Source organism: Gossypium raimondii, chromosome 7 (assembly GCF_025698545.1).
Source record: "Gossypium raimondii isolate GPD5lz chromosome 7, ASM2569854v1, whole genome shotgun sequence".
Classification (NCBI taxonomy): domain Eukaryota; kingdom Viridiplantae; phylum Streptophyta; class Magnoliopsida; order Malvales; family Malvaceae; genus Gossypium; species Gossypium raimondii.
In genome coordinates this window covers 23,877,050-23,901,517 of record NC_068571.1, presented here as the reverse complement: position 1 = coordinate 23,901,517, position 24,468 = coordinate 23,877,050, and the positions used below count along the sequence as shown (strand labels likewise).

The window sequence follows — 24,468 nt, the reverse complement described above, 5'->3', positions numbered from 1 at the left end:
CAAGCTCGGGGATCGTCAGTAAATCATCACTCTATCTGCAGTCTCGGTATTGAAATGTTTAAATTTTTAACTTATGACATGTATAGGCTGGATAATATTTTGAAAGTCGTACTTTTATGTACTATATATGTAATTAATAGCCATACGAATATGGCTTATTTTCTTATAGTTTAACTGGATTGAAATCTTATGTTCTGTTTAAAATGGTCAAAGTAGAATATATATATATATATATATATATTATACTTATTTTATACTGGATGTCTGTTTTGATTTATGTTTGATTAGTAATGCCTTTTAAACCCAAATTCGGCGACGGACAAGGGTTAGGGGTGTTACATTCATAATTAATAACATGGTTACGGTGACCTAATTAAAATACTTAAAATAACGTAAATAAATAAATGAAGTAATTACATGACATTCATATAATTTTATTTTATGAAAATAAATTACACCCTCTCCGACGTGTGCCTCAATCATCTATCAATAGAAAACAAGTGTTTTCGACTTCTCAATATTCAGACAAGTATACCATCTAAAAAAGCAAACTTGCAAGAACATATTTTCACGAACAATAAATCTTGATCCAAGTTTCAAATTTTTTTACCTATTTACAAGTGGGAACACGTGTTTGGTGACCCACTGAGGCCAGAATGGTATCCTGTATAACACCTAGAACAATTGTTAATACTGTTTTTTTGCCCAAAAAAGCTCACGGTAAAATATTGCTAATATTGTTGATCTCCAACTGTACGAATGGGCAGCTTGCAAATCAGATAATAGAGACAAGTACATCAAGTGAACTTTATTACTATTGGCGTCTGACATAAGTAGCCCTTTGTAACCTGCAGTATATATGCCCGAGAAGTGCACATCTTCTCCCACTCAATCGTATTACTCGATAAAGTTTCAAAATTTGTCTTTAACCAAGAAAATTTCAAACTTGTAAATGTCGCTTCTGTTGGAAAAAAACCCGGTTTGAAAATGGTTTTCTTGCATGGTGAAAAATTAAAATTTTGAAAATCGACTCGGTTTGTGAATCAACCTTAACCGAATTCGTACCTGTGTTTTTGGATAAGCAGATTCTTGATGCTTTTCGGCTTTCAACCAAACGATCTTCTCCGCTATTCTCGTACCATGAACTGCTACAAGTGTGGGCTCGAACCAATTGAATCAAAACACAAAACTAGAAAAAAATTTCCTTTTAGGGGTGAAAATGGAAATTCTCTCTTCTTTAATAGAAACTGGTAAAATTGTTATTTTAAAAAATAAGTTTATAAGTTGAGAATAAATTATCTTTATTTTTCGACAGAATAACAATCTTTCAAAAGTTGTGTTAATAGCTCTATTGGTGCCATCTATTTATAGGAAGAGAAAGTGGAGCCCTTGTAGAGTTGTAAATGTTTATTTTAAATGGAAAAACAACATCTTACTTAGAGTAAGAGAGGGGTGAACAATTCACCCTTGTATTTCTACTAGGGTTGCCACCACCTTCATGTTATATGAAGGGTTTTGGGCCTCTCTCACATCGGGTCCAATTACGAGTACTTTCTGAGCCTTTTTGACCCTTACTCAGTAATGTGATCCAACCCGATTCAGTTTTTCTATTTCTCAAAATAAACTTTAATGTTTACATATTAAATAATTTTATCATCCCAATTTTGTTTTAGTAAAATTTTGATGATTTTACCCCTGATAAAATTTCGAGAAAATTCGTTCAATATGCCTTAGCATGTTCACTATGACTTAATGGTTTATTTTCATTTTCGGGCCTCAAAACAGTCCAAAAACATGAACTCATTCTTCCATCATTTTTTAAGTAATCCTATATAAGATTGCAAATTTCTATTTTTATTTTCATTTCTATTTTTGAAAACCTACATTCATTTCCAAATGATTTCATTTCTCAATTTCGGAGAAAACCATAATCATTCCTGAATGTTTCCCATTTCTCTTTTTCTCTTCATTTTGTTCATTTTTATTCAAACACGCAATTCATTTCTGGTTTCAACGAGCTAGCGGAGGGACCGATTGGACATATGAAGTTGAAGCTCAAATGATTTATCATTAAGTTCTAGCTTTTCACCCATTAATTATAACCTTGTTTAGTCATGAAGTCATTTCACTATAATATCGTGACTAAGCTCTCTCCAACAACATACCATTACGAAAGAAACTATTTAACGCTTGTCCAATGACCTTATCATTAGTGTGTTACCCTCATAGTATATCATTGATCTCTTTGGGATAATATCCGTTCTTCTAATATGATTCTATTTTATCTCATGGTAATCATTAAATCTTCATTTATGAAAAGTCAATCACTATTAATTAGTGATAAAGTCATCCATCATAAAGACGGACGTAACCACGTTTAGTTTTCATCAACTATGTAATGCCAATGAGAGGATATCATTTACCCATGTTTTGGGCTATGAATTCCACTATTGTGAATGACGCTACATACTATAAAAGTCGTACACCCAACGCATCAAGTTTTGGTTCCTTATCTATTTGAACTCAAGTTTTTACTTACATCAAAGTGTACGAGTCACGCATACATAGTCCGCCATCCACTTAGGATTTAGGTATGCTACACTATAAACGTCATAAGTGAATAAATCTATAAAAAAATTTAGAATCTATTCTGCTTAGGTCCTATCCGATGTACTGTCAGTTCAGTTAGTCACATATATGTGTCTATCTTCTGGGAGTCATCCGCTTCAGTGCCCAAGATAAGACATTTCCCCAATTGGACTTGATAGAAGACATATTAGTCTTTTAATCAGTTCTATCATTTCTGATTAGACTAATGACATGTTTAGTTTCGTCTACTAATCCAACCTATCTTTTCGTTTTATGATATGTAATACCACTTAGTATTAATTAAACATTAGACAACCAATGAGCAACATTTACTTTCATTTTGATTTGCGTGCAAAAACCATTTGAGGACAATAATACAAAGTATATTAATCGTAATAAATGGATTTGTTTTATTAACCAATTTGTTTGAAAAATTACAAGTGTATATTGACGAAAATACTACACTTAGGGCACCAGATTTAACAGCTTCACCATCATCAGGTGAATCTCCAAGCAAGTCATAGTAGAACGTCGCATGTTCAAACACTTTGCTTGAACTGAAGACCGCATCACTGTCAACGGGGAGCCCTAGTTGCATTACTTCATCTTCTAGTGTGATGATGCATTCCCCACACGACAAATGAAATGTGTACATCTCTAGGCGCCACCACTCAACCAATGTGGATATTATGTCTGCCCTCAACTCAAACATTCAGATCAATGTCGCTGATCCAAATCCAAAAACATTTAGGTAGGGCATAATCTATTCGTCCGACTGGTAGCTTGAACCATGGACCCGCACCCTCAACACGTGATACTCTCCCTAACCATATTAAATTATTACATTAGTTAAAATCTTCCAATTAAATAAAAAATTACGTGCAACTTTACATATATACTCATGAATAAAAAATAACACATTTTTTTACCAACACATCAATCATCTTTATTGTGTGATTGTTTGCTCTTATCAAAGAACCCATTTCAATATCTGCAAAAACAATAAAAATTTAAATCGTCGACTGAACAAATAAACACTATACAAATAACAAAAATTATTTTTTTCCTAACCCATTTTCGTAATTAAATTTTTATATACATTTTTAAATACAAATTATATCTTAATATTAAAATATAAAATTATTATTACAATATAAAAATATATACAATAGTCAAACCAATCTTAATATTACTTTTAACACAAATCTAATCATTCAAACAAAATATAATGTTGAATGTTATATCTTAAAATATACAAGTTATTATTACAAAAAAAAGACATACACTACCAAAATTATCTTAATGTTACTTTTAACACAAATATAATAATTCAAACAAAAATATAATGTTGAATGTTATATCTTAAAATATACAAATTATTATTACAATATAAAAAAACATACACTACCAAAATTATCTTAATATTACTTTTAACACAATTCTAATAATTCAAACAAAATATAATATTGAATGCTATATCTTAAAATATACAAATTATTATTACAATATATAAAAAAACACTACTAAAATTATCTTAATATTACTTTTAACACAATTCTAATAATTCAAAAATTATAATATTAAAATTAACATACCTTAATAATAATAATAATAATCTAATCTAATAATATATCAATAAACCTTTAACACAAATCTAATTTAATAATAATCTAATCTAAAATATAAATAATACTTCTTTTTGCTAATTTAATATTACAAAAATAATTAACACACCTTAATATTCCTTAATTTTTTCTCCTCAAACCTCCAAACAAACACTCAAATTTTTTTTCTAACCCTTTTTTTGGTGGGCTGTGGGGACATTTTTTTTTACCATGTGTGGGTGTTGGGGGACCAAACCCCCCTTTTATACTAAAAATTTAAACACAAAATAAATTTAAAATTCAATAACAACAGATAAAAAAAAGAAAAAAAAAGGAAATTAAGCAGAAATCGTGATTGATCGGTCACTGTTTCTGCTTAATTTCTCCATTTTCAGCCTTTTTTTTATTTTTTAAATTTATCTACTTTAAAATTTTTATTCTAAATTTTCAACTAGTGCCCCCCTGACATATTAACGGTACCATTAAAAAAATATTTTCTTAACTTGATATTCATAAAAAATACGAATATTCTTTAGACAATACATACTAGTGCTGTCGATTTCTCAAGCGACACCAAAAAAGTATTATTATTTTTTTACTTTTAAATTATTTCAATAATGATTGGTGGCAGATGAGGATAATGTCGCCAATTGCTCAAGCGCCAAGACAATCTATTTTGCCTATTTTTGTAAATAATTTTTCTATCCTATTTCAGTAAAAAAATTTATTATTTTTATATTATTAGGGTAAGAAAGCGTATCTTCTTTATCCATTTCAGAGTAGTCCATCAGGTCCTATTGGGCTTGCCTCTTGTTAACTGTTTTCATTACTTTACTTCACCCACTAAACCCTAAATTCTACTATTCACAAATTCTGCTTTGCACCCAACTTCCTACTGAGAATTCCAAGAATCGTTTCAATGTTTTAGTCTGATCAATTGCTTTGGGGTTTCCTTTCTCCCTCGATGATTATTCCAGGTATTCTCTTCAAATCCCAAACCAGTTTTTCTTCCATTTCCAACCTTAAGCTTAACTTCAAATCTTTCTTAAACCCTAAGTTCACCCTCCAATTTAACCCCATTTCAAGCCTCAAAGTTGTTTGGAGAAAAGATTGGACATTAGATAAAGCCATTGAAAACGATAAACGATACAAGCTCTGTGCCCGGGTCGTCAAGGAAGTCCTAAAGGAACCGGGTCAAGCCATCCCACTCCGCTACGTAGACAAAAGGCGGAAGAGGTTACGCCTTAATGTCGGAGTTAAAACCTTCATTAACAATAACCCGGGTCTTTTTGATACCTACTATGATCGGATTAGACCAAAATCCAATCTTGTCCCGTTTTTGCGGCCTAGTAATAGGCTGAGGAATTTCCTAGAAGAAGAAAAACGGATTTGTGATGAAAATGAGGAGTTGGTTGTTTCTAAGCTTTGTAAGTTGTTGATGATGTCTAGATATAAGGTGATTAGTGTGGATAAATTGGTTCATGTGAAGAGGGAATTTGGTTTGCCAAATGATTTTTTGGTTAACTTAGTGCCCAAGTATTCGAATTACTTTAGGTTAACAGGGTCCCCTGGAGAGGGGCAATCGTTTCTGGAATTGGTTGAGTGGAATCCTGAGTTCGCTAAATCTGTTATCGAGCAAAGAGCAGAAGAGGAATCCCAGTTAACAGGGATTCGAGTTAGGCCAAATTTTAACTATAAGTTACCACGGGGGTTTTCTCTTAGGAAAGAAATGAGAGAATGGGTTAGGGATTGGTTGGAGTTAGATTATATTTCTCCATATGAGGATGTGTCACATTTGGACCAAGCCTCACGAGAAATGGAGAAGAGGATGGTGGCAGTTTTGCATGAGCTGCTTTCCCTGTCATTGTTGAAGCGGGTTCCTGTGCCGATATTGGGGAAGTTTACCAATGACTACAGGTTTTCGAATGCTTTTTCGAGTGCATTCACGAGGCATTCAGGGATATTCTATATGTCACTAAAAGGTGGGATCAAGACTGCAGTGCTGAGAGAGGCATATAAGGGTGATGAGTTGATTGATAAAGATCCGTTACTTGGGATAAAGGATAAGTTTGTTGAGTTGCTGGAGGAAGGATGGAGGGAGAGAGCCGAGATGTTGAGGGTGCAAAGAGAACAAGTTAAGAAGGATATGGAAATGATGGCAGCAAAGAATGGGGAATTGAGTGAACAAAGTTGTGAAGAGGCAGAGCTCTGAGTTTGAACAGGTAAAAAGTTTGGCTTGGAGTTTGAGTTATTGATGATGCTGAGCTCTATATTTGGTTTTGAGAGGATTTCACTTATCTAATAGAACACAGTGGTTTAGAGAGGAACTACAATGCAGGCACCTTGCACTTTTGTCCGGGATATCTTCAGATTGTTGCTTGACTTTTTCAAGAACAAGGAGCATGAATTGGTTTTCTTATCCAAAGTATTGGGTCTTTGGTACTCTTCATTTCTGTTTGGAAAAGCTGTTTCACTAGTTCATGACTGATTAGAATCCATGCTTTGTAGCTTTTCTTTGAGAAGTTAGTCCCCATTCTAGCTTTCAACGTTTTGTTATGGATTAGCACTTTTACAGTACTTGTTGCAACTTCCTTCTTTGTGCGGCCTTGAAAAGAACTTGGAAAGGGTCCTTTGAAAGGGAAAGCCCAATTCTTGTATAATGAATTTCTTAGAAACCGAGCATCAAACCTTTTTGGGTTGAAGTTGCATGAGAAAATCACACCTATTTCGGCATGTTGTATTTATGAGTTTGGTCATGATTCGCATCAGGTGGCTGCTACCCTTGTCTTTTTTGAGTTCTTGATGACTCAATTTCCACAGGTTCCTCTATGACTTTGTTTCTCGAGTTTGGGGGAACTCAGTTTTGGTTGAGTGTCCATTGTATTTATTGATTCAGATCGGAGATGTGGATTTTCATAGAGATTCACTGCATCAAAGGGTATACTTATCTTAATGGCTAAGAGGGCGGAGAGGGACTGAAATGGTCGTGTGATCATATGGGGGTTTCTCTTTGCTTCCATTCTATTGACAGGGACCTGATTCAAGCAATGGAGGCTTGTTTCTCCTTAATAAAGTGGTAGGTTTTACGCGTTTCAGAATTTTGTTTTGTACGGGGTTGAGGTCCTCAATTGCTTTCCTCGTTCTGTATGTTTCAGAATATTGGTCCTCAATTGATGTAATACTTTCGTTCTTTAGGAAATAGATGTCTAAACAAAAAGTTTAAATATGATTTAAATCCCAATACTTTATGTATATTTGGAATTGGTTTTTTATTTTTAGGAGTTTATTTCTTTTGTTTTCTTGCAAGTTGAGTTGTTAAAGTTATTATTATTTTTTTATTAAATCGAGTAACTTTTTTATTTTAATTTCAAAATTTTCACCATTAAAATTTTAAATGTGCAACCATTACGAAGACTAAAAACAAGGCAACTGCTTAAGATTACATTTATTTTATTTAATTTATAAACAAATCGCCCAATCAGTGTCAACTTTCAATAATTTCTATTCTTTTATTAGATAATATCAGTGTTGATTAACATTGAAGGCTTACGGGTAAAAGAAACATGGAATCATCTAAAGTTGCAAAGTTCCAGGATGATTTAATATTTTTTCTTTACTTCAATATTGTGAGAGAAGAAATGTCGAGTTCATTGAATATTCAAATTATCTTGTCTATCAGGAAAAGAAGGATTGAAATATACAGTTTACAAGACTAGGTTTTTACTTGCATGTTGTGACAACCAACCCACTTAATTCAACAAATTTAATACTTATTGACATAAATATTTCACTCCATCTTGCATTTCAAAAAAAATCTTCTCAACCTTGCTTTAATGTTTTAAGAAGAATGCATAACTTAATCATTACCAAGATTCTAATGGAGCGGGAAAATTTTGGTGGCACATTATATACTATGAAATTAGCCCTCCAAAAAATGTATTTTGAGAATTAACTTTTAAAGAAAATGTTAGCTTTAATGTTCCAAGCTTTTGATATACTTGGTGTATGCCGGTTCGCAACGGAATGTGTAAGTATACACAGTCGTTATCAAGTAATAAGTAAATAAAAAGAGTATTGTCTCTACAGGGGCTGCGTTTAAATCAATAATTGTAAAATTAATATTTACAAGTTGGTTAAGAAAACATAATATTTTAAGACGATGGATGTTAAAATTAAATTAATAAACTATATGCAAATGAATTAACCTAAATGCAATGAAATGGTTTAGCAGCAATTCACTAGTTTTAACAATAATAACATGAATAAGCTAGAACAATTACAACACTCGACTCAATTCGTTCTTTATCTTGTTTAACAATGTTCCGGACAAATTCTATGGCAACTCGATCATTCATTAACTTGGAATCTCATATAAGTTCTTTCGAAGTCTTATACTTAGGAAAACATATATATTTCTATGTCAATATTTAACTAAGGATTTCTTAGAATTTATGTGAAGTAACAGGGATTGGGTCGGTTTCAAACAAGTTAATCGCATAAACCTAAAGTTATGCAAGGTAATAGTATTCTTTCGGAATCATTACGAACCTTTAATTTATTCTAGGTCGGATATAAATTAAGCATGCACCTTTCAATTATTGTGTCCATTAATCACCATCTGGTTTGGATTAAGTAACTAATTCTAATGCATTTGAACATATTTTAATGTATGAATAATATGAATGATTTTAATCGGAAGCATGAACAACTGAGGCACAGAACAATATAAACATGAACTGAATGAATTTAATCAAAGCATTGCAATTATTCTAGCTGAAATAATTTAAGTCATTATCATTAATGGAAAAACAATCAAACAATTTGCAAACATGTTTATAAACTAAAAACAAATTAAAGATAAAGGAAAAAGAAACTCTAATATGAATCTAGGAATTTCCTAAAGACTATTCGTGGTGGCTTCTTCCGATTTTCGTAATTGCTCCTTTGCAAATTGCTCCTCAAGGTGGCCAACCAAGAGAGTTTTTCTCTTAAGGAATTGCTTGCTAAGGGAAAATGGGAAGATGAAGATGAATGAAGGCTTTAGGCGAGAAAAAGAGAAGAGGAATGAGTGATGATTGAAGAATGATGGATGATTTAGAAGGTGAAGGGAATGTGATATTTATACTTGAGGTGGAGCTTGAGAGTTTCCTAAAAATAACATGCACATCCCTTAGAAATCTCCCATGCATGACTAGTCTTGATTTGTGGGATGAGGAGTTGTTGGTTGCTTAATTTGTGCTCAATTTGTGCTTGATTCAAGGAGAAGGGTTGGGCGGCGACCATGACAACTTGTTGGGGCAATTATGTGATTTTTAATACATGTAGGGACCCTTAAATAATTGTTCCAAAAGTCATTTTGGGCTGCTCTTCATGTCTTTGTCAAATTGGGCTCTTCTCCTCCATATTGGACGGTTTGGCAACCCAATTAGAGGCAGACTTAATTCTTTTCAAAAATCGTCTTCCAAGCTGGGTTAAAACAATTCTTTAAGTCCAATTCATCAACTTGTCGTCCATAATATGAAATAATTAGCTTTCTTGCATTTGTGTCCTTATTATAGCTCCCAACATTGAGCAATTCGATGGTTCAACTGCAACAATTTAAGCAAGAATTTAACATGTAGCATAATAAAGTGAAATTATGTAAAGTTAACACCTAATTATGTAGAATTACAAATTTTACTAAAATTATGCCCAATGTCTCAATATGAACTAAAATTGCATAATTAACTATCTAAATGCTCAAGATATGCATAAATTCCAAGTAAAAATGTGCTAAATTACCTTATATAATTTTGACTTATCACACCCCCAAACTTAATCCATTGCTCCTCCCGAGTAACGTTTCATGCGAAGCAAAAATTTATGGTAATCTTACACAATATTTTAGTAGAATCAACTTTTCACAAAACCATGCATCAACAAATTTATGCTCACAAACTCTTCTTGCTGATAAGTCACTCACATGCAAATATTATTCCCAAAATTAAGTAAAAGAAAATGTTATCATAAGTCATAATTTGCATGCATTTCAAAGTCATATAAAATCAACCATTCGACAGATTTTCCTTATCTAATTAGACAAAACAATCCTAAGATATAATTAATTGTCTTCATATGTTGAACTTAGTAATTTCTCTCCACTAATGTAGTCGGCATAATTATTAAAATCAATAGGTCTTTTATAAGGTCGTAATGGGGTTAGGCTCAATGTAGGGATATAGAGAAGTTATTTTTAGGCTAAATAACCCTAAACTTGCCTTGGATATTTATAGCACAATCCACATTATTAATTGGGTTAACACCTCTGAACTTAATTTTGAACTCATGCTTTTGAACACTTTGATCATAACATTTAATCATACATAAACATTTGATCATGGTTTTTTTAAGCATATACTTTATTCTAACTTTTCCTAAAGATTTCTTTTCACCAAAGCAAGTAAAGTTAAAATTGGTGCAAAGATAAGGTAAAACTTATGAAAAGAAGGTAAGATGACTTATGATATAGGTAAATCAAATAACAAAGGCCATATAGCTCAAAGTAAGGTTTCAAGGGTTAATTATAAATATGGTAGGCTTGAAAAGGCTCAAACGATCCAAACAAAATGTGCCTATATCATTTTCAGATTCTTTTGTCGACTAGGATTTCGCCTTAAGAAAGTTACTAAGATAATTCTAAAGACTTAAACCTTCATGCATGTCTATTTCTAAGGAAAGTAAATTTTCATAGCAAAGACTATATAAGACTAATGAAGAATACAAGCATATCATAACTAAGCTAACATATAAAAAGAACTTAAATAAAATAAAAAATGATACTTGCATATGAGCTAACTTATTAACAAAAATCTTCTATGAGCATTACTTTATTGTAGCATACTTATAAGTGAAAATTGAAAAAAAAATTAAAAAATCATTCAAGATTTTCCCTTACCCCTTTTAAAAAGAAGCAATGTTCTCATTGCAAAATAACAAAGTAGTGAATGTGAACTATACACCATGTAGGATTTTAAGAAAGAGAGGTGAGTCATGAAGACTGCTTAAATACTAAGTCTTTTTTTTTTAAAAAAGTCCAATCCTAGACATGTACATTTGCATTACCACACTACTTTGCTCTTTGTTAGAGAACAAAATTAATGGAAAAAATTAACTTAGTTTATTCATAAATTGCAAATTATTTAATTTTATTATGCATTAAATAAAATATTCCTAAAGTAAATATAAAAATGTCTTAAAAACAATACCATGAAAAAAAGAAAAAGAAATCCCCCTTTTATTAATTTGTATCATCCCCTTTGTCTTATTCCTTCCCCTTTTTGCTCTAATTCCCGAACTCTTTTTGCCTTGAATCTTGCTCCCATGACTCGAAAGCATGATCTAGAAACTCATGAATGAAAGTTAGAGAAATTCTTAAAAGTATTCCTTATAGAATCATCTCTAATTTTTGTATATTTCCACTAAGCTTGTTGTTTGTTATGCATAAATTTCCACATATCCATCATAGTTGAAAGTTCTGACTTATTAATGGTGTTCGAAGAAGTGGTCATCGGAATGGTCAACTCAAGATTAACATTTGGCTCAACTGGTTCAACAATATTTGGTTTCATTCCTGGTTCAGGGTTGTAACACCCCTAACCCGTATCCGTCACCAGATTAGGGTTACAAGGTATTAACAGACATAGCACAATTGAATACAATTAAAACAAAGTCATAATTCACAAAGTTATTTAAAGAAATAAATATATTTTTCTAAATAAAAAAATAACTAATTATACATAGTGAGCCATTCAATTTAAAACAAGATGACATCTCATATTAAACAGCCAAAATCAATTTATCTAAGCATGTTCGAATATAAATATTTATACATATATATATTCAACATATATTAAACCTATGCTTTCATGTTTGCGAGTTACAAGTATATATGTTTATATCGATTATCAAATCCTATAAATATAAGTATATGTCTATCATCTCTTAATTTACTAAAGGAAATTTTGTTTGTCATATGATCTTCAAATAAATATATTTATACTTCATAAAATACACCAACCAAACATGCAAAGTCAAACATCATTTTAATCTCAAAATATTATAAACCACAAAGCCAAATTTTCACCAATCAAGTTTATATATAAATACCAAAACCGCATATACATATTCATAATTATTTATACAAAAACCATTTACAAAAGTTTTTCATTTCATTACCTTATAACAATGCATTTCATATCCCATTTTAAACATATATACTATCATATAAATTCAACCTTTAGTCCTATGAATTTAGCTTCCCATTTGTATAACCCCGATCAAACTCAATTCCAACAACTAAAACATTTATATAATTGAACATTCATTCAATCTACTTATAATATGTTAGTAAAACATTTCCAAAATTTCGTATATATACTTCCATTTATATGCATAATATATATATCTATATATATATTCATCTGAAACTAACTCAAACAAACCGCACAACCATGCATAAATATAATATGTCTCATATAATACTAAACCTCAACCAAAATATGCATAATTATTCACTCAAACCGAAAACGGTTAAAACAAACTAATTAAACTACATTCGCATGACTTTAATACATATTTACTTCCAAAATAAACAATTTCAAACTAGTCTTAGTCTATACATGTCATATACTTCAAAAAAAATTTCAATTTAAGATACCGTTATCTGTCGATAGTGTGATAAACTTTACTGACGATTATGGAGCTCGTAACAACCTCAAAAATCTATAAGACAAAATAAACAGAAGCAAACACAAACAGTAAGCCATTAATAGCTCAGTAAGTCTTTAGCATAAATAAATTAAAGAATCATATAATTTTCTAAGCAAATTTATTTTAATCGCAATTACTACATATGCTCACTATTTAAACATTTGCTTTCTTATGATCATTGTATTAACAATCTTATGATCATTGTATTAACAATCAAATATATGTACTCCTCGAATGCATATAACTGAATATTGATATACATCAAGAGCATATAACCGAGTATTTATATACATCAAGAGCATATACCCGAATGTATGCATATATTCGACAAATACATTTAACCTAATTCATACACATCAACGCATATATACTAATGCATAAATATATATTTATCAAACACTTATATTCAATGCATATACTCATCCAAGGTATATATGTATAACCGAATGCATATGTACTTATCAAATACTTTTAGCGAATGCATATACACATTAAATGTATATAATCAAATGCTAATATATTTATCAAATACTTATAATTGAATGCATATATACATTAAGTATAGAACCGAATACATACAACCACATTTTTTGTATTTTATTTACAGTTTATCAATGTGCTTAACTAACTTCTATTAAGATATAAATAACACATATTTAAAATGATTCACTAGCATATAGCCTGTAGGCTTGAAGCTTGACTCAGAACACCGGCATTAAGCCTGCTAGACATTAAGTCTGAAAAACTCACCAGCATTAAGCCTGCTAGACATTAAGTCCAAAAATTCACCTAAGATTAAGCACTGCTAGGCACGTAACCCGAATATCACAAATACGAAGATAATTCCTCATATAATTCTTACTAGCAATACACATGTTCAAACATTTATGTATAATTCATGTAACATTAACCTCACTTCAAGAAATTTGCAAACCATGTTCAATTATATAGGTATTTAAAATTCATACTTTTAATTCAACTCAAGTAATTGTATATAAATTTATATCCATTCAACCACACACATTCATATATATAAAGTTCATACCTTAAATTCATTTCAAGAATTTATATATATACATACACCTATATTCGAACCTTACACATTTACATGTATGCTTTTCACATCTTTAATTCAACTCAAAACTTATACTTGTATATATATATATATATTCAAAACTCACATATACAATATAACATACATACCTTTAAATCAATTCCAAAAATTTATATAAGTATATACATATATATATTCGGACCTTATATATATATATAACTTCCATACTTCAACTAAATTCAAGAACCTATATATGTGTATACATATATATTCGAACAATATATATATATATATATCATTCACACTTTAATTAAATTCATTCTATATACTTTTTATCACAGCTCATTAAGAATACAATAAATATACATGTATATATGTTGATTTAATAACATTATAATGCTAATAGACTTACCTCAGACAGTGTAAAATCGAAACTAGACGATTAGTCGACGACTTTAGCTTTTCCCCGATCCAACTCTGATTTCTTTGGTTCTTCATCTAAATATATTCAAAATGAGCTAGTTTAAATATTATTACATTCAATTTAGTCCAAAAACACATAAATGGGAAAATTACCATTTTTCCCCTAACATTTACACTTTTTTCAATTTAGTCCCTATTGCATAAAACACAAAATACACAAAATTTGTCCACACCATACAAGGGCCAAATGTTCCTAGTGTTCATACAAGTCCACACATTTCATTTATTTCACATTTTAGTCCCTCAAAATTTTAATTTCACAATTTAGCCCTAAATTCTCAATTTCACCAAAAATTCAAAGACAAAACATGTTAATCTTTCACATATCTTACATATTTCATCATGAACTATCACAAAGCTCAAACATTCATCAATGGCATATCACAAAATCAACACCAAATTCAAAAATTAAAGCATGGGTCTTGTAGTACACAAAGCAACGATCTCAAAAACGTAAAAATTATCAAAAACCGAAACAAAACTAACCTTAATCAAGCTATGAAAGTGCCGAACTTTAGAAAGCCATAGTTGAGTTTATTTTTGCTTAACATTCGGCTTGGAGAAGATGATAACATAGGAATTTTAGTTTAATTTTAATTAACATATATTATAATATATGTCTATTTACTTAGTTAACCTTACTTACTAAATATAAAATATATATACATTAAGGTTAGTCTTGACTTTAACCGTCTACTATCTATATAGTGGTTAAATTGCACCTTTAAGCCTCCCAATTTAATAGACAACAACAATTAGATGATTTTAAATTAAATCCCTAAATTTTCATTTTACACGATTAAGCCCTTTTTATCAAATTGAGCACTCAAACGATCAAATTTTCATACGAAATTTTCACACATAGTAATTTACGTACTGCAAATACCAAAATAATTTTAAAATTTTTTTTGACTCGGATTTGTGGTCCCGAAACCACTTTGTCCGATTAGGGTCAAAATCGAGCTGTTACAAAGGTTGTTCAGTTTGCCTTCAGATTCTACTTTTCTTGATTCAGTTACTGAGTCAGCTTCTGGTTTAGATTCTATTGATGACTCATCAGATTCTAGTTTGTCTGGCTCGGTCTGATTCAACTGTTCAACATTCTCTACTAACCTTTCAAGATTGTGTCTTGTTATGCAGCCTTGAACATAACGACCTTTCAAGTTCGCTTTTGAATGAACTTGTGCTCGTAAATAGAGTGAAGTAATCAATGATGGAAAGTAAGCACTTCCAGCTTTTTTCTTAGCACAATCTTGGATTTCCTTAAGAACAATTTTTCCCACATTGATTGACTTTTCTGTCATAATTGCATATAATAAAAGCATTCGTTCCATCAAGATGGTGGAACTATGTGAGATAGGCATGAAGCTATATCATATAAAGTAGAACCATACCTTAGCCACTGGTTTTAAGTACTCCCTTCGGCAAAAGTGATTGCCATATTTTCTTATGATCCATTGGGATCCTGGATTTAAAACAATGTTAAGTGCTCGTTGAAGAAAATCCCAATTGATATTTATCATCATGGTAGAGTATTCATCTTCTTCAACATCAGGAAAATTAAACAAACCATTAATGGATTTAGATGTAAGGGTACCTTCTTTTTACAAACAAATACTTCAGAAGCGTCTGACACAATTAAATTGGTGTGGAATTCTCGTACTAATTCCTCTTCAGGCAGTGATCGTGCACCACAAAATTGATTCCACTGTAACACCCCAAACCCGACCTAGACGTTATGGCTGAATCTGGCGATGTCACAAGGAAAAGGATTTGAAGACAAGGTTGTCGAGTTTAAAACCGTTACAGTAAATTAGCTTTTATTTAATTAAAAAAAACTAGTTGATTTGCTTTAAAACTTGTCTCTTAGCGGAAGCTTTTGTAACCAATTAATTTAGGGAAAATCATTTCTATTTACGAAAAACCTTAATTTTTAGAAAAAAAATCATATTTTGTGGAGTTGCAGTTTTAAAAAAAAAACCATAAAAACAGTATAAAGTCCCAAATTTAAAGCCAACTAGTCCATAGTCCAGAAGATACATCAAAAACCCCAAATAAGTAATAAATTATAGGCATTCACGGAAAACAATCTAAAATTTACTTGTGGCCACCGTCGAGTCCTCCACGGCATCGACTCGTCGAGTCTAAGGATTACCTGTACAGATTAAATAGAGAAAGGGTGAGTTTTTACAAACTCAGTGTGTAATCCTCACAGAAAACATGCATACAGATAATTAACATTCAGTTAGATACAGTCTAGGGCCCGTGCCGATCACAAAATTAGTTTGGGCCTTAGCCCATTCACATACAGTCTCAGAAATACATTACGGCCTTGGCCTATATCAGATGCGGAATGCAGATACAGTAAATCAGAATCCTTCCCACCAGTCTCTACATACCATCTCCTTTCAACCCTACACACCATGTGGAGATTAAATCAACCCACCCATCCCTACACACCATGCTGTACCGAAATGCGGCACATAATCAGAAGGTTGCAGCTGAGCTGCCAAATAAAAGGCTTAATAACCTTTCAGATACTTCTTCCAAATATCATCAACCCACCCCGATGCAATGCAACATACAAAATATGTCATGCAATTATGCAATTAATAGTACATACATTCAGATATCATAAGTCATGCTCAGTATAGAAATCAGACAGACAAATCACACATATAGGGGTCTAAGTAAAGCTTACCGATCCTACAGTAGGTCCATAGTCGACTTGGGTTACCCATGCAACCTTACAGAACTTTCCAGAAAAATGGTCTCACACGCCTATGTGGCCCACTTGGCCCACATTGGCCTTGGCCAAGTGATCCATTTTTAATGTAACACATGCTAGTTAATTATTCATATATGTTTTCACTATTTACTCATATGTTCCTTCAAAGTTGTCTACTTGAGTCACTGTTACTAAATTATTTATATCTTAAGCTACAGAATTTCGAATTAAGATCTGCTTGATGTCTTTGAAACTACACTCAAATAATTTTCTACCATAAAATTTTCAGAGTTTTTGGTTTAGCCAATAAGTACAGTAAAATCTTCAAACTTACCCTTGTTCTGCTGTCTGACAGCTTCTTCCCTTCTTTGCTAAAAATTAATTATCTCTTAGAACAAAATTTGGATGATGTTTCTATTTATTTCTATTGAAAATAGACTCATTAATAATTTAAACAAGTAAATTTTAACCCCTAATTATTTTTCTCCAATTTTTGATGATTTTCCATAGTCAGAATAGGGGAACCCGAATTCAATCTGACTTTGTCTCACAAAGTTTATTATACGTCATGATTTACAATTCCATTACTTACACCTTTTCTTCTATGAGAAAATAAACCCAATAAGATTTAATTCCATATTTTCTTCATCCTCTAATTCAATTTCCATAATTGATGGTGATTTTTCAAAATTAGCCTCATCTTTCATTGTCCAAACAAAGAAGCAATTTTAACTTTTCATTTAATCTTTTTTTTTTTATGCTTTGCACACACTGGTTTTGTTTGATGCTAAAACAGTCCCCGAGCATTCAAAAGCCTATAATCAAGATACTCAACATCAATTTAACGGATTTACAAGAGAATTGACAACCAAGAACGAACAAAAACCCTACTAACCACCAACGATAACCCTCTGTTTAACTATTGTTAAGACGAGAACACCGAATTCACCAGTTCGAGCCTCCCCCACACCCAAATCTTAGAGAAAAAATAGTACCACTTCAGTCGTTAAGAGATTCATGATAGAAACAAAGAGAAACACTTACCGAAACTAAGCGAGCACTAACCACGTGCAAAAATGAAGGAAAATAAATGGATTAGATAAAAATCAAGAAAAAGAAAAAGAAGAGAAAGATGGAAAAACTTAGAAAATTTTGGCAAGAGGAGAGAGAGAAGAATAGACGGCAGAATTTTTTTTGGAAAAGAGAGTCAAAATTCAGTTATGGGAAAAAAACTAAATTAAAACTTGATAACCCCCAAAATCCCTTAATCTTCTCCCCTAATTCCCACTACACATCCATTACTCAGAATCCCCTTATTACACAACTTTATCCCGAATCTGAGCAAAAAAAATGATACCCTTACCTGTATAGGGATTCGAACACAAGGCCTCCACCATAATAACACACCATTTAGCCACCAAACCAGCAGGATTATTCTGATGTAATTTACCCAGTAATCAAATAAAAGACTACTGAACAAGAGTAATGCCTAATTCATTCAAAATACCAAAATTTGCGCAAGCGAAGGCTTGAACTTGGGACCTTCCAAACACTCCCAGAACACATAACCACTAAAGTTGACAGATATTTGTGTCATATTTTTACAATAACAAAATTAGAAAGTTTAGGGCGTTACAACTCTACCCCCTTAAAAAATTTCGTCATCAAAATTTTACCTGATCAGAACAGATGAGGATATTGCTGATGCATCGCATCCTCAGGCTCCCACGTGGCCTCCTCAGTACTATAATTATGCCACAGAACCTTCACTAAAGGAATAGACTTTTTCTGAAGGACCTTTACATCATGCTCTAGAATTTGAACCAGCTCCTTCTTGAAGGTCAAGTCTGGCCTAACCTCAATCTCCTCAACAGAAACAACATGCGTGGGATTAGAGCGGTAGCGCCTCAACATCGAGAGGTGAAAAACATCATGAATGTAGTCCAACTCCGGAGGTAACTCCAACTAAAAATCGACAAGTCCCACACGTTTCAGAATGCGGTAAGGTCTAATAAACCGAGGGCTCAGCTTGCCCTTGCGACTGAACCTCAGGACCTTTTTCCATGTCAAGACCATGAGAAAAACTAAGTCCCCCACAGAATACTCAATCTCACGCCTCTTCAAATCCGCATACGATTTCTGCCTATCAGAAGCCGCTTTCAAACGATCCCGAATCAATCTAACATTATCCTCTATCTTAGAGACCAACTCAGGACCCAGAACACGCCACTCGCCCAACTCAGTCCAACATAAAGGAGTGCGACACTTACGACCGTACAGTGCCTCGTAAGGTGTCATCTAAATGCTAGACTGGAAGCTATTATTGTAGGCAAATTTCGCTAACGGCAAGTAGTTCTCCCAACTGCCTCAGAAATCAATAGCACAGCTCCTCAACATGTCCTCTAGTATCCGAATCCCCCTCTCCGACTGACCATCTGTCTGAGGATGAAAAGCAATACTGAAGTCTAATCTTGAATGCAGAGCCTCATGAAGCTTCTTCCAGAACCAAGACGTGAAATGATGAGCTCGATTGTAAATAATCGAGATAGGTACCCCATGCAGTCTCACTATTTCTGATATGTAGAGCTTATCTAATTTCTGAAGAGAAAAATTTGTCCTTACCGGGATGAAGTGAGCAGTCTTGGTCAATCGATCCACGATGACCCAGACAAAATCCTTTTTAGTGGGTGTTAGAGGCAACCCACTAACGAAGTTTATCATTACTCGCTCCCATTTTCATAACGGTATTTTAACCGACTGCAGTAAACCCGAAGGTAACTGATGCTCAGCCTTAACCTACTGACAAGTCAAACAGTGAGCAACGAAGTTGGTAACCTCATGCTTCAACCCTGGCCACCAGTACAATTCCCGAATATCTCGGTATATCTTATTCCCCCCGGGATGCATAGTATAGGGACTACCATGCACCTCTCTCAGAATCGATTGCCTTAAATCCTCATCATTCAGTACATAAATCAGACCGCGGAAACAAAGTACCCCATTACTGTTTATCCCCAAATCAGTAGTGCAATTATTCTCAACCTGACGAAAATGTAACTTGAGAGACTTATCCCCCAACTGTTTACCTCGAATTTGTTCAATCTATGTCGATTTGACCTGAATTTCTGCTAATAGACTTCCATCATCGAATAGGCTAAATCAAGCAAACATCGCTATCAGATCGGTCATAGCCCTACAGATCAACACATCGGCGACCACATTGGCCTTGCCGGGATGGTACTCAATGGTACAATCATAATCTTTAAGTAGCTCAACCCATCTACGCTGCCTAATATTTAACTCCTTCTCAGTGAGGAGATACTTGAGGCTTTTATAATCAATGTAGATAATACACTTCTCACCGTACAGATAATGCCTCCAGATTTTTAATGCATCCAGATTTTTAATGCAAAGACTACGGCAGCCAACTCTAAATCGTGCATTGGATAGTTCACCTCATGTGCCTTAAGCTGACGAGACACATAGGCAACCACCTTACCATCCTGCATCAACACACATCCCAAATCGACATGTGATGCATCACTATAAACTGTGAACTCCTTTCTAGGTTCAGATTGTACCAAAACAGGAGCCTCAGTCAGTACAGTCTTAAGCTTCTCAAAGCTCTCTTGCTACGCATTAGTCCAGTCAAACGGTACACCTTTACGTAACAGCTTAGTCAAGGGTACTGCGATCAGTGAAAATCCTTCCATAAACCATCGATAATAACCTGCCAACCCCAAAAAGTTACGGATCTCATACACATTCTTAAGCTGCTTCCAGTCCAATACAACCTCAATTTTTTGAGGATCGACTCGAATCCCCTTAACAGACACCACATGACCCAGAAATGTTACTTCACGTAACTAGAACTTACACTTGCTAAACTTAGCATAGAGCTGCTTTTCCCTTAAAATCTGAAGAACAATCCTAAGGTGCTCGTCATGGTCATCCTCAGTCCTTGAATAAACCAATATGTCATCAATGAACACCACTACAAACCAATCTAGGTAGGGCTGAAACACTCGGTTCATCAGATCCATGAAAGCTTCTGGTGTATTAGTCAGTCCAATGCATCATTAGAAACTCGTAGTGACCATAACGAGTCCTAAATGTCGTCTTATACACATCAGCCTCATTAACCCTAACTGATGATACCCAAAACGTAAGTTAATTTTGGAGAACACAGACTCCCCTCAGAACTGGTCAAACAAATCATCAATCCTTTAAAGTGGATACTTGTTCTTAATAGTCAACTTATTTAGTTATCAGTAGTTGATACACATCCTCATGGATCCATTCTTTTTCTTAACAAACAGTACCGGTGCTCCCCACGGAGACATATTGGGGTGGATGAACCCACGATCCAATAACTCTTGGATTTGAGCCCTGAGCTCCGTAAGCTCCTTCAGTGCCATTCGATAGGGAGCGACAGACACTGGAGCTGTACCAGGGAGAAGCTCAATCCCAAACTCCACTTCCCGATTCGGAGGTAAATCCAATAGCTTCTCAGGAAAGATGTCCAGAAAATCCCTCACAGTTTTAATATCCTTAACATTCTGAACTACTTTATTACCCCCTTCAGTTCTTAATAGAACCCTCTTAGTCGCACAGTCTAAACTGACACGATGCTTGACCAACCAGTCCATCCCTAATATCATATCGAACTCTCCAAACAGAAGCTTCATCAAATCAGTCAGAAATACCATCCCTTGAACCTCTAAACGAGCATCCCTGTACAGTTTGCTAACTCTAACAGATTGCCCCAGTGGGCTCAGCACAACCACCTCACTAGAAGTACTATAAACAGGAATCCCTAGGTTTTTAGAAATAGAACAGGCAACATAGGATTGCGTAGATCCTATATCTATCAACGCAGTGTAAGACAAATCAAAAATAAAAAACATACTCGTGATGACGTCCAAATCATCTCTATCCTCTCGGTGATGAGCAGCATAAACTAGGGCTGATTGTCTCGTCTTAGCCTGTCCAGCACCTTTGTCCAGTGCACTTTGCCCACGAGCCATACCATTACCACCCCTAGCTTGACCACAACCCTTAGGCAGCTGCTGAACTACCCTCAGTGGCTGTGCAGTAGCAGAACTCGCGACTTGCACCTGATCGGCCCTCAGTGGACACTCTCGAACACGGTGCTCAATAGACTCACATCTTAAACAAGCCCAGTCGTCCTCCAATATTCGCTCGGATGGCGTCTTCCATAATGCCCACAAAGTGTGATCCCAGTAGGTGCAACAGGGGTCTAAACTCTAACTGGCCCACTAGATCTGACCTTTTTCTTAGGCCTCATTGCAAAACTCGAGGGCTTTGAATCCCTCTTATTCTTGTCCCTCTCTTTATCCTGGTTTTGGCACTCAGCGCGCTTCACCTCTTCGGTGATCTTTGCCTTCTCTACCAGTGCTGAAAAGTCACGCTCCCTCTGCGAAACTATCAGAACTCTTAAACTATCCCTGAGTCCATCCTCGAAGCGGACACAAAGCTCATATTTAGTCATTACCATGCCTTACGCATAGCGGCTCAATCTCAGAAACTCGACCTCTTACTCGGCCACTGAACGATCCTCTTACGTAAGATTAGAAACTCACGTCTTCTAGCGTCAATATAGTTTGCCCCCACATATTTACCTTGAAAAATAGCGTTATAGAAATCCCAAGTCAGTTGTTCGGATTGAGTGCCCTCTTTAACGATCAGCCACCATTGGTATGCTTCATCGCGAAGCAAGGAAACAACCCCTTTCAATTTCTTTTCAGCGGTAAAGTCCAGATCGTCCATGATTCTTTCCGTGGCCTCCATCTAGTTCTCGGCCACGCTTAGGCGACTCGATGACACCCTAAATAGCTCAAATTTCATTGGACCGAGTCGCTCAGAACCACCCTTGGCCCCCAGATTCAGTGTTGGGCCTAGCAACCCTCTCTAATATCCTCAGCATAGCCTGGGATAAAGCGTCGCCCTCGGCCATGTGATAATGAGACCCAGTTTCTGTAGTAGATGAAACTGGTGTCTCACTCGTATCCAAATTCGGCATGCTGCCTAACGACGAGGACTCAGATCAAGCCCCTCTACGTCATCTACCTCGGCCTCTAGTACCCCGTCCGCAGATACCTCATGCACTCATCGTAGAATTCGTAGCTTATCTGTGCTAACAGTTTTATGAATCAGTTACAGTTTTGATATCTATTAGTATATATTTTATGCAAAACAGTATCAGAAGTTTAGAGTTTGTTATCACAAATCGCAGTCTTACTACAGTTTTCAGCTTCGCTACTGTTTTTAGTATACACTATTTATAGTGTTCTCAGTAAAGTGTACTACCTATAGTAGTTCCAGAATATGCTACTCATATTTTCAAAAACTTATCAGAGTTTTCAGAACACTTACAGAATCGGTGCCGAACACTCGGTGTACCACATACTCAGTCAAAAATATTTCAAACCATTTAAAAATCATCTCTTTAAAACCAAGTTTTAAAACCCAAATCCACAACCAACTTTTGTACCCTGGCTCTTATACCACTAAATGTAACACCCCAAACCCGGCCTAGACGTTATAGCCGAATCTGGCGATGTCACATGGAAAGGGATTTGAAGACAAGATTGTCGAGTTTAAAAACCGTTACAGAAAGTTAGCTTTTATTTAATATGAAAAAAAATTAGTTGATTTGCTTTAAAACTTGTCTCTTAGCGGAAGCTTTTGTAACCAATTAATTTAGGGAAAATCATTTTTATTTATGAACAACCTTAGTTTTTAGAAAAAAAATCATGTTTTGTGGAGTTGCAGTTTAAAAAAAATCCATAAAAAACAATATAAAGTCCCAAATTTAAAGCCAGCTAGTCCATAATCCAGAAGATACTTCAAAAACCCCAAATAAGTAATAAATTTTAAGCATTAACGAAAAACAGTCTAAAATTTACGTGTAGCCACCGTCGAGTCTTCCGCTGCACAGATTAAACAGAGAAATGGTGAATTTTCGCAAACTCAGTGTGTAATCCCCACAGAAAACATGCATACAGATAATCAATATAATTCAGTTAGATACAGTCTAGGGACCGTGCCCATCAAAAAATTAACTTGGGCCTTAGCCCATTCAGATACAGTCTAAGAAATACATTAGAGCGTTGCCCCATATCAAATACAGAATGCATATATAGTAAATCAGAATCTTACCCACCAGCCTTTACACACCATCTCTGTCCAACCCTACACACTATGTGGGGAGTAAATCAACGCACTTATCCCTACACACC

At 34.1% G+C, this 24,468-nt stretch overlaps 3 protein-coding genes across 3 annotated transcripts; 1 reads left to right on the top strand and 2 right to left on the bottom strand.

Moving 5' to 3' along the window:
* Positions 1-4,984: 4,984 nt before the first annotated feature.
* Positions 4,985-7,499, top strand: LOC105799268 (protein WHAT'S THIS FACTOR 1 homolog, chloroplastic). The gene has a single exon (XM_012629728.2). It carries the CDS (start codon positions 5,158-5,160, stop codon positions 6,403-6,405), a length of 1,248 nt encoding a protein of 415 aa, XP_012485182.1. The 5' UTR covers positions 4,985-5,157; the 3' UTR covers positions 6,406-7,499.
* A 12,503-nt stretch (positions 7,500-20,002) lies between these two features.
* Positions 20,003-21,249, bottom strand: LOC128042518 (uncharacterized). Its single transcript, XM_052633884.1, has 4 exons — positions 21,084-21,249; positions 20,866-20,936; positions 20,626-20,709; positions 20,003-20,248 (listed from the first exon to the last, which is right to left on the bottom strand). Exons 1-4 carry the CDS (start codon positions 21,247-21,249, stop codon positions 20,003-20,005), a joined length of 567 nt encoding a protein of 188 aa, XP_052489844.1.
* A 225-nt stretch (positions 21,250-21,474) lies between these two features.
* On the bottom strand, positions 21,475-22,724 carry LOC128042517 (uncharacterized). The gene is made up of 2 exons (XM_052633883.1): positions 22,497-22,724; positions 21,475-22,419 (listed from the first exon to the last, which is right to left on the bottom strand). Exons 1-2 carry the CDS (start codon positions 22,722-22,724, stop codon positions 21,475-21,477), a joined length of 1,173 nt encoding a protein of 390 aa, XP_052489843.1.
* Between the last annotated feature and the right edge of the window lie 1,744 nt (positions 22,725-24,468).

Coding starts and splice junctions, on each gene's coding strand:
- LOC105799268 (XM_012629728.2), top strand. CDS start 5,158: ATGATTATTCCAGGTATTCTCTTCAAATCCCAAACCAGTTTTTCTTCC.
- LOC128042518 (XM_052633884.1), bottom strand. CDS start 21,249: ATGGATCTGATGAACCGAGTGTTTCAGCCCTACCTAGATTGGTTTGTA. Junction 20,937..21,083: donor CTATGCTAAGTTTAGCAAGT/GTAAGTTCTAGT, acceptor TGGGGTTGGCAG/GTTATTATCGATGGTTTATG. Junction 20,249..20,625: donor ACGATTTAGAGTTGGCTGCC/GTAGTCTTTGCA, acceptor CATTTTCGTCAG/GTTGAGAATAATTGCACTAC.
- LOC128042517 (XM_052633883.1), bottom strand. CDS start 22,724: ATGGTAATGACTAAATATGAGCTTTGTGTCCGCTTCGAGGATGGACTC. Junction 22,420..22,496: donor CAATGAGGCCTAAGAAAAAG/GTCAGATCTAGT, acceptor GCATTATGGAAG/ACGCCATCCGAGCGAATATT.